Source organism: Periplaneta americana, chromosome 13 (assembly GCF_040183065.1).
Source record: "Periplaneta americana isolate PAMFEO1 chromosome 13, P.americana_PAMFEO1_priV1, whole genome shotgun sequence".
Taxonomy (NCBI): domain Eukaryota; kingdom Metazoa; phylum Arthropoda; class Insecta; order Blattodea; family Blattidae; genus Periplaneta; species Periplaneta americana.
In genome coordinates, this window is record NC_091129.1 from 125,774,921 (window position 1) to 125,786,404 (window position 11,484).

At 36.3% G+C, this 11,484-nt stretch overlaps 1 protein-coding gene across 6 annotated transcripts in view; it reads left to right on the forward strand.

Annotated features, from left to right (window-relative positions):
- The window catches only part of Frmd5 (FERM domain containing), a 104,100-nt gene extending 92,912 nt beyond the window's left edge, over nucleotides 1-11,188 (forward strand). For 4 of the 6 annotated variants that reach the window (XM_069844147.1, XM_069844149.1, XM_069844150.1 and 1 more), the window contains 2 exons: nucleotides 1,181-1,303; nucleotides 8,836-11,188. In XM_069844147.1, coding sequence (XP_069700248.1) covers nucleotides 1,181-1,303; nucleotides 8,836-9,257 — 545 coding nt within the window. In that variant the 3' untranslated portion in view covers nucleotides 9,258-11,188. The remainder of the gene's footprint in view (nucleotides 1-1,180; nucleotides 1,304-8,835) is intronic. The other 2 variants (XM_069844148.1, XM_069844152.1) reach the window with 2 other exon arrangements.
- The last annotated feature ends 296 nt before the right edge of the window (nucleotides 11,189-11,484 follow it).

An 11,484-nucleotide genomic window follows, 5' to 3' on the forward strand; every position in this document is an offset into this window, starting at 1 on the left:
TAGACAAGCACCTTAGCTGACTGGGCTGCTCTGGTGGCTATTTTATACTTAGTGGATACTATAAAAATATATAAATGTTACGAAAATATGAATCAATAATAACATGAAACCACCGATGATGATAATAATAATAATAATAATAATAATAATAATCCAAGAATATGTGTAATAATAATATGTTTAATGAACATCTAAAACGGAAAATACCCATAATACTTATCACTTTCATCACTGGATTCTCTGTGTATGTGTTCACTAAAACAAAATATCGAAAAGACAAAATTCAGGAGTACAGTAGAAATGAGACTACAACTTTCCTCCATAAAACCAGATTGCAGGCTTAAAAAGCAAAAACATTCGTCCCACTGAACAGAATTATTGAGATACTAGCTTTCACTTGTCTGTTAATTATTAAATACTAATAAAATATTACAAGGATTCCTCAATTACACTTTAGATTAAAAGGGGTTTCGCGGTGGAAAAAGTTTGAGAAACACTGCCATTGAAGAAAGAGTTTACGGATGTGTACACATGACAACCGTAATCGCGATTAGGTCGATAATCTCGAGTAGAGACTGTAGTCTACCACTGGTATTAGTGTTTAGTTACAGGAATTGTTGAGGACATAATCTGTTTTGTGAGGGGATAGCCTACACATTCGCTTGTCCATGGCTGATCTTGCTCCATAGCTGACGAAAGGAATCCTGAAAAGGCCGATGTGTTGAACGTAGGGTAGTAGACACATACAGTACCCAGCACCTCCTACTCCCCCTCTCTGCATATCGCCCCGCAAAGAAACAGCTCAGGAAGTGAGGCACGGGCAGTATGTAATGTTATCAGCTAATAATAATGTATAGACATAACATACTAAAAAGTAAGAAGTATCATTTGAGGTTTATTTTCCTAGATGCTATTACTTATTTTACCAGTTCACATTTGATTTATCTTGTTTGTCATACACGTTGAAAATACTTATAACTATAGAAAGTACTTTAGGTAGATATTTTAGGAGTACAACACTTAGGCGTGCCACAGTTTGCAGATAAGCACATTGAAGACTTGCTAGATGCAGACAGCCTGTCTGGTGTTTCATGCTGTGTTTGTGCCTGTCGTAGTTTGTTGCCCTCCCATTGTTCTGTTTCAGTTTGCGTTGTTTTTATTTGGTTTCTGTTTACCCTAGCAGGAGAAGTGATTGAGGACTTTCTAAGACATGAACGTGGTGAACATGACGTAACTGCAACTGCCAGTGAACCAATAGCTCAGACTGAACCTGTTCTGATGCACCACTTGGTGAATGGTGGAGGTAAGACAATTTGCTATTGCCAGGTGGGGGTGGTTGGTGATATGGCAAGTTACACAGTTAGCTGTTTGTGTACGCTATTGTGGTAAGTAATTTAAACCATTCACACATTTTGCTATGGATTCTTCTTCTTTACAATTCTTCAGAGTTATGAAATTTCATCATAATAGTATTTTCATAACATTAATATTTCGTGTTGTTATTATGAAAAAATGTCTTTCATATCATAACTTATGTAGGATTGAAATTTTGTCCCCAAATGAAATAATAAGCATATCCCCATTGATTAGTTACAGATGTATATGATACTACTATTGTACTTAGTCATGTCTAATTTACCTATTATAGATTCTCCCTTGGTTATAATACAAGTAATCTTCGAGATTCAGAGTGAAGAGAGGTGTAAGATTGAGAAAAAATGACGCTATTAAATTGCACAAATGGTCCGTAATTTCCCCAAGTGTCTCAAATGACAGTTTTTGTTACAATGATGAGCTGTCCGCCATTAAATTGTAATCAAATAAGTATACTTACACATCTTTTATTTAAAGTAGATGTTCGAAATAATCATCACTCTGTGAGCATACCTCTCATCTCTGGATTATGTTTCTTGAAACTCAGTAGAATTTTTAAAATTGAATTTTAGGAATTTATTTTATTTTAAGCAATTTTGTGGCTTGATGTTCTGGACTTACTCCTCATCTGATGTGCATAGGTTGATTACTTTCAAGGACTGATTTCTAATCGAGCATCAATTTTGTGCAACTTTTCCTCAGTTAAGACAATTAGTTCTATTTTAAAACTTTCATCCAACGCAATCCATTGAATGAAATTTCTCAACTAAGCGGTATATTGTTATGTTGTCGGAAACTGTAGAATTGGGGAACTTCCTTTAGAGTATAAACACGTTCTTTGTGCGAATTGCTCTATGAATGTCTCACAAATAAGAATGCATTGTGCATTGTTCAACACCATATTTCATTTTCACACATATGCACTGATATGACTATGACTGACTGAGAATGCATTAGTTGACTACTGTGAACATGACTGAAGCCTGACTGCATCTGAAGTCATGGGCAGGTGATAGGAGCAAAAAGGAACAGAAATGAATCTTCTGGCTACTTTCTTTCTTTTTCAGGTCCAGTGACGAGTTCAAAGATTCACCTTGTGTATAAAGTTTAGATGGGAATTGTTCAGTGACAGGGACAAATCATGCTATTAGACAGGCATTCTTAGTTATAATGCTGAACAAAATAATTCAGTTTAGTCATTTGTAAGAATGTAAGTCCTTTACTGTATTTCTTCGCTACCAGAAATTAATATCAATATATAAACTTTATTGCTGGAAGGATAACATTTATTGATAGAACAGTTTGGTATGCACATAAGCCATAATTTGACAAGGAAAATTCCTCAAGGAGTACCAGAAAATACTGCTCTCAATAGAAATATGTATGGGAACAGTGGAAAGAGCTTTAATGGGGTGTTATAGTGATATTTTGTGAGTGTATTTTATTTTCATCAAATTCTTTGTCTTGATCTACATTTTAACACAAATAGCATCTACATTGAGATATTCGTTATAAATCTAAACAAGATTTTGTTTATCCTATTCATAAAAATTAGCCATATAGGGCTTGAATCAAGTTTGGGTGAAATTGATATTTACAGTCCAACATGTAAACAAATGGAAGATTTGAGGTAAAGAAAGTGCTGTTTTCTGCCAAATCATGCATATTAGTAATACGGTAACCGAAATGAAGGGAACTGACCCCATTTCGGATCCCTTTTTAGACTTAAAGGTTAGAAACTGACTCATAAGTTGTGTACATGAAAGCATGACGTGTATTAAAAAAAAGTTATACAGTGCATACAGTAGGTACAGTATTACCATATCTAATCATTGATTCTTCATTACAATATTTCTTAGAAAAAATCCGAAATTTTCTTGTGGGTTTTTTGTTTGCATTTTATTTTAGCAGCAATGTACGTCTGCTTATTGCCAAGGGTGGTTTACATAAACAATAGGACGTGTTGTTGCTCTCACACCTTCCTCTGACCTGCTTAGTAACAACTACTTGCCTTCGAAACTGCCTCTACTTTGCCCTTATATTTTGCCCATAAAGTGTTGAAGTTAAAAATAAATATAATGGGTATACAATACATCATAAATAAATTCTGTATTTTATAAATGCAGTACATAATATGACGTTTAAATTTCTTTATAAAAAATTCAGTTACATGACTTACACGTTTCAGTTAAACTGATTTTCGGTTGATAGAGGTTCAGTTGATGGAGGGTTTTACTGTATTTTAGAGACTGTATAAAATGTTTGTAAGTATATCTTGCACAATCAGAGGATTGAGGATGATTAACAGAGCTAAATGTAAGCGAGAAATAGCTGATGAATTTTACTTAGAGCTCTCTAGGTTAGGAAAAAAAATTCATTGTACAGGGTCATATTCGCACTTGAGAACCTTAACTATATTGAAAACGTGGTAACTACTTGAATGAACACAGATGATTTCCAAAATTATACTTACAATAATTTTCCCGGAAGTCTTTCTTACTGCACAGTTTTTGCATATGTTTGCAAGCTTATTTTACATACAGTTGGATACATGTTATGATGTATAATTCATCATTGAAGTGTTAATACTTTTACATACTTGGTTAAGCATATATTATTGATTCACCACCATCTTTGACAGTGACGCACAGATTGAACTTGTTTATATTCTGTTCCTTCTTTCCTTAAAGATTCGTCAGCAAGTGTTATATTTATGCAAAATCTATATCCTTGCTCTCTTTGTTCACTGCACCTAACAAATGGCTTGTTTTCAGTTGTCATACTGCTTTACTACTTCCTCTACGTATTTTTGTTTACGAATTAGCAGATCTCATCCTGTGGGCACAATTCCCCTAGTTACGACTAATCACAGTTTTGTAAATTCACTTTGTTACATACTTTACTCTTTTTTCTTCTTATCAAGCTGAATGTTTTTCAGAATTTTTTGAGTAAGTTCTGTTTACATTTTTACAATTTTTTCTGCATGGTTTTTCATTTTTCTGATGGTAAATTACAAATTTTATTTCCATCAGAAAATTTAGACTTTTTGAGATCTGTGTAACCAGCATGATCATGTTATAAGAATGTACTCTCTTTTTATTGATTGTGTAAGTTTTATTTCGGCATGTACAAATTATGACTTGATACAATTTAAGTTTTTAATTTTTAATAAACTATTAATAAAGTCATATACAGGGTGATTCAGGAGTATTTACTGCTATTTACGGAGCTTATTTCCGAAGATATTCTGACTGACCAAAAGATGTCATATAAACATACATCCTAATCTCAACATTTTCAGAGTTACACTAATTTGAAGTTTTTAGTAAAATACCTTTTTTTTTTTTTTTTTTTTTTTTTTTTTTTTAAGGGTAAAAGAATGTTACAAATATAAAATGAACTATTCATAAATGTCATTTTTGTAATTGGCTAGTGTTCTGAAACTAATTATATGTTAATTGCTTTGTACAGATTTTGTTTTTCAATTTTTAACTAAAAATTACATCATTCTTACGCACTTATCACAATTGTTATAAATCATGCGACTTTAGGAACTTGATTCTTTACAGTTTAATTCTGCATCCTAATGAACAGTCTTGAAGTATTTACAAGAGTGGCGTGATTTGTAACAATTGTTGTGATAAGTACGTAAGAAAAATGTAATTTTGTAGTTAAAAATCGAAAATAAAATTCTTTACGAAACATCTATGGAATTCAAAAACACATTTTTAGCTTCAAAATACTAGCTAATTAAAGAAATGATACTCCTGAATAGTTCATTCTTTATCTGTGATATTCCTTTACACCTAAAACTAAAGAATAAAGGTATTTTACAAACAAAATTAAATTAGTGTAACTTTGAAAATATTGAGAATAGGACCAGAATATTGTACGAAATGGAAATATAAAAATTGGAGATTTATCCTTCGAAGAGGTGGAAAAATTCAAATATCTTGGAGCAACAGTAACAAATATAAATGACACTCGGGAGGAAATTAAACGCAGAATAAATATGGGAAATGCGTGTTATTATTCGGTTGAGAAGCTCTTATCATCCAGTCTGCTGTCGAAAAATCTGAAAGTTAGAATTTATAAAACAGTTATATTACCGGTTCTTCTGTATGGTTGTGAAACTTGGACTCTCACTCTGAGAGAGGAACATAGGTTCAGGGTGTTTGAGAATAAGGTGCTAAGGAAAATATTTGGGGCTAAGCGGGATGAAGTTACAGGAGAATGGAGAAAGTTACACAACACAGAACTGCACGCATTGTATTCTTCACCTAACATAATTAGGAACATTAAATCCAGACGTTTGAGATGGGCAGGGCATGTAGCACGTATGGGCGAATCCAGAAATGCATATAGAGTGTTAGTTGGGAGACCGAAGGGAAAAAGACCTTTAGGGAGGCCGAGACGTAGATGGGAGGATAATATTAAAATGGATCTGAGGGAGGTGGGGTATGATGATAGAGACTGGATTAATCTTGCACAGGATAGGGACCGCTGGCGGGCTTATGTGAGGGCGGCAATGAACCTTCGGGTTCCTTAAAAGCCATTTGTAAAGTAAAGTAAAGTAAAAGGACCTATGTTTATATGACATTTTTTGCTCAAAATGTCATCGGAAATAAGCTTCATAAGTGGCGGTAAATCCTCGTGAATCACCCTGTATATTACTGTAACAGAACACAAAGGTGTAATTTGTAACAAATCTTAATTATTAGTAATAACAATCATTCCTGTCATCACAATTGTCGTTATCATCCCATTTCCCCATGCCAAGTCATATACATTTTTAGCTATAATTGAGAAACATTATTACTATTGTCGTTGATGTTCTTCTTCTTCCTCCTCTTGTCATTTTGTCGTACCCATTGTTGTTTTGCTGTAACTATAAAAATAATAGTGACCGAGCATGAATAAACACTTAGAGTTATAGTAAAGATGATTTTGACAAACATTGAAATATTGTTACAGCAGCTTTTTTTATATCCCAGTTAGCCTCAGTGCAGATAATCTGCTCCCGGATAATCGTGAGTTGCCTTGTTTCCTGAGTACCAGTAGCAGGCAATTTTTTGGGAATTTGCACTTCTCATGTTTGTTGTATTTTTGTTTATAGATCAACGTTTTGGAGTAGATTTCAGCTGTTCTTTTATTATTTTTATATCAGCTGGAATAACTGCATAGATAATCTGCTTTTTGTGTTATTGTCTCGAATTGTGATATCTGGTTCTGTGTTGGTTTGTATTAGCAGACTACATAGTATGATGACATTACTTTCTGTTGTAATGTAGGTTCAGCTGCTGTTTCTGCCATATCTTCAAATATATCATAATGTAACTTGTTTCTGCCCCTTACAATGTCACGTTCCATACAAAGCACTTCACTAGTCTCTTCCTTAGTTCTTTTTCCAGAGGCTGCACAAAATGCTGCTGTTTCTGTTAAAAGCTTCCTTGGCTATTGCTATCCTCCTTTTGACTTCTTGGCAGTAGCTCATGTTACTGCTTCTATATCGTCTGTAGTTGCATTTAGATTGGCAACAGGCCATGATTGTTTGGCCAAACACCTGCATAGAATTGGAATATATCAGTCCCCTAACTGCCCATTGTGCAACTCAAACCAAGAAATGGATTCGGAACACCTCAAAATCTGTGCTTCAGTGGCTGGCCATGATAATATCTTTGAAAAATATTGGAGTGCAAGAGGTCAAATGACTTTATTGTCAAACGCCTGGCATTAGAAAACAACAACAACAACACCCCAAGAATTTAAAGCTGTCCACTTGCTCTGCTGCCTCATTTAGAATTCGCAAGTTTACCTTCTTTATTTTTCTTCCTGTGGTCTTCGTCTTGTTTGCATTTATCTTCATTCCATACTGCTCACAGCCGTCATTTAGCTCCACTAGCATATCTCTTAGTATCATATCCTCTTTGCCTCTAATTGAGATTCTAGCTGATATGTACATCTATTATTTATCAGGCAGTACATCTCACTTGACGATATGTGTCAGAGGAAGAACAATTGTTTGTATGCATCTGAAGTCTGATTAGTGTAATATATAGCTAATCAGCAATGGAGGGGGAAAGGAACTGGCCACCCTGCTCCATTATCTCCTGGCCTAGTTGCCTTATAAGTAGTGCCTTGTTGATATCGCTTATGAGGTTCAGACGTGTCTTTGGACAGTTGACAAAATAGCAATATCTCCTCTTCTGCTAACAATGGCATATCATCAGCAAATCTTACACATTTTATTCTTTTTCCTCCTATTATCAATGCTCCTATGTTCTGAAAATAGTTCTTCATTAAATGCTCCAAATAGATGTTGAACAGGGTATATGATAAAGGATATCCTTGACATACTCCTCTATTTCATTTCCTTCTGACATTTCTTCTGCTATCCTGAATTTGACTTGTTTCATATAAAGATTACTGAACAGCCTTCTCTCTTTCCAGTCCACACCAATTTTCTTTAGGATCCCCATCAGTTTTTTCCAATCCACTCTGTCAAACGCCTTTTCTAAGTCCACAAAAACTACATACACTTCTTTATTATTCTCTAGGTATCTTTCACCAATTGTCCATAGCAGTCAAATTGCATCTCTCGTATCTTTTCCCTTCCTGAAGCCAGACTGCTCTTCTTCCCACTGTCCTTCCATCATAGAATATAAATGTCGACTCAATATTCGCAGGAGAATCATCGCCGAGTGTGATATCAGGCTGATAGTCCTGAACTCGTTACATTTCTTGGCATTATTTTTCTTCGGTATTGGATGCAACACTGTCTCTGTAAAATCTTCAGGCCATTCGTCTTTCTCATATATTTCGTTGCATAATGATAGAATTTCCTTCTTGTCTTCACCCAAGCATTTCACTAATTCAATGGGGATTCCATCAACTCCTGTTGCTTTTCAATTTTTCATTTCCCTAAGCGCTAGTTCAACTGCTTCCCTTAAAATACAAAATTTTTCGTCTTCTGATACGGCCACTTTGTTTTCTATAGCTAAGTCATCTGCACAATTCCCTGTCTCATATAACTCTTCTACATATTTCGTCCATCTGTTCAGTATTAATTGTTTGTCTATTATTTCATTTTCGATTTCTTCTTCTATCAACCACATGGATTTCCTTTTCTTATTTGTGAAGTCCAAACATTTTACTTCACGGATAATTATTATTATTATTATTACTCCCCACTTTTATGCTCTGTAGATGTTCAACTTCAGTTGTGTATATCATGTTTCGTCATGACATATTTTGATGTGTTTGGTAGCTACGTCTTGTTAACAAACCCAAAAGAGAAGTTTACTCTTTCAGGCCTCAAGCAATATTCATCTGAAGATGGATTTTGTAAACAGTGTCAAATTTAAGAAATTAGTGATATTTCAGGAATCGGAAAGCTCTGCTCTCTGCCAACTTCATTTTTAATTTCAATAAGAGGATCATACTCTTTGTTGCATGTTGCAGGTGGTAAGGAAGGTGAAGGTGGCCATGGCTTTGACGACTACTACTTCCGCGACTCATTTGAGCATTCTTCATCTGAGTCGCAGTTGGTGGAGCTCTCTGGTGGCTTGGGGGCGAAGCTAACTTCGCAGCCAATTGCAAGGCCAAGTCCTGGCTCCAAGCCCGCACCACTGCCAGCTCCGCCTGCCCCTGTCCCAGTCACGGCGGCTGCCACTCCCAAGCGGTTCAATCTGCTGCAGGTGTTCGTGCCGTCGTTCCTGTGTGTTGCACTCTCCCTGGCACTGGCCACAGTGCTCGTGTTGGAGTCGGACTGTGAGGTGCTTGGCACACTTCGACGCTGGCCAGAGATGGTGGTGCTGAGGCGCGACTACTACGAACCAGCCAAGGAGTTCCTGCGCCAAAAACTGGCCAAGCTCCTGTCTTAAATCAAAATCATAGCTCAAGACTGTGGCCGAGCAATCTTACACGGACATCAAGACCTCCAAGTGCCTGGCCAGTCAATACTCATGCAGTGCAGTGTTGCCACATGTTGCTGCAATCCGTTGACTAACAAATATTACGAGATGTAAGTGTTATCATCTTTGTTTGTATTACATCTTGTTAAAGTCGGGTAATTGGGGTGGAGGAATTGAAACTTTTATTCTGATCAGTGTTTCCCAAACTACTGAATCTTTTTGGTTTCAAAAAATTGTACAGATTGCCATTTTCTGTAAACTGGCTCATATGTAATACTTTTAGAGTGGCTTCAAACCGTATTCACCATGACTGATTTTGCAATGATCATAATGCATTATTGCTTCTAGAGAAATTGATTTAGTACGAAATATAATACAAGGAAATTGAGCAATAATGGATTATCGATCATACTGAAACAAGATGCATTTTGAATAATTTCAAGGGAAAAATTGTTCCTGGGCCATGTATGAATCCCGGGACCCTTTGCTTAGTGCACAAATGCTCTACCGACTGAGCTACCCCAGGAACTATACACGACACCGTCACAATTCTTCCCTTTATATCCACACAACTCAATTAGGCTGGCAAGATGCCAGAAACCAAATTTTGAGTGCACACAATCTGTGTGGCTTAAATTGTGGCTTTCTGTTAACATACCTACAGTGACAGTGTCGTGTATAGTTCCTGGGGTAGCTTAGTCGGTAGAGCATTCGTGCACTGAGTGAAGGGTCCCAGGATCGATACCCAGCCCAGAACAATTTTTTTCCTTGAAATTATTCAAGCCTGCTTCATGGTGAGCTTCTACCTGAAAGCCAGATTTGCATAAGATGAATTCTGTTAAACTCTCTCTGGAATGAAGGAGAGGTGAAGGAAAACGTGTTTACAGGCAAGAGAGCTAGAATTTGGTGGTAACGTCGAGAACACTTAATTGTTTCTTCTTTTTATTCCTCGTCATTACTACAGGTCTGTGGTTAATTATACCAGTCGATTGTTGGAGACTCAGTTGCTGAGCTGCAATCTCCCAATGTTTCGGATTGTCTTCCTGGGTACCTGCTTCCTACAGAATTGTTTTGTCATACAATTTTTACTACCTCTTGTTAGTATTCTGTGTGTGTAGACATCAAGCTCTACACCATAGAAGACCTAGTGCTCAGTAGGCAGTGTCATCACTCCTTAAATGAAGCTGCTCCTCATAGGAGTTTTCAACTGCTATCCTGTGATGTAGTTTATTGTATTTTTGAGTAGCATTGATTCCTGTGGGTGAAGAAGTTGAAAGGTAGATAAGATAAACGCGCATATAGAGAGTAGGGGTTAGACTTGCGAATTGATATAGAAAAGAACAGGAAGGAAATATACAACTTTCTATGCAATCTCGAGCTATTTTCCTTCAAGTATCAGAAGAAAGAGGTGATTTTCGACCACAAGGAGGAGGTGAAGAAAACACTAGGTTCGTTCCAACAACAGTCAGGAACCGTCCGTAACCATCGTGAGCATTCGCAGTACAGAAAAAGCGTTCCAACACAATCCGAACCAGTCCTGAACTGGAAACATGTACTGCAGTCGGGAGTTCCAACAAACTTTTGACATGGGTTCGGAACGGTCAGAAATAGTCCGCGGATTGAGGCATGTACGGAAGAGTACGCAAGACGCGGATGCGCATAAGCTCACCAACGTCTCCTGGATGCTGAAGAAAGACAAGCTCGACTGTTCACAACAATGAGGTTAAGATGAAAAGTGACAGTGCAGACGAATAATAAAACTAGAGATTTAATTTAAATTTTCGCCAAAAAGAAAAGGAATGGAAATTATTTTGGTATTGAAATAGTTAATTACAATTTCAACATGCAGCTTTGATTAAAAGTATAATAAATAACTTACATAAATTAATAATAAAAAAAATTATTTTTAGATGAGAGTCCCCCAGTACACGACATTGAATTAGCGGAATTCTTGCCTTCCATACATTTTGTCATCTTTTAATAGAAAATGATCGAAATTCTATTTTCTGCAATTAGAATTAGCTGCGAAATGATAATAATAAGCGTCCCGTTCTTAGCAAAGATGATCACAGTTCTAGCATCTCTGGATTTAATACATAACGATCCGTGAAAGCGTTCCAACAGCGTCCAGTCCAGTTTCAATCCCATAGCAGATGCTCAACTAGCACATGCACATAAGATGGTACAGGAACCGTAC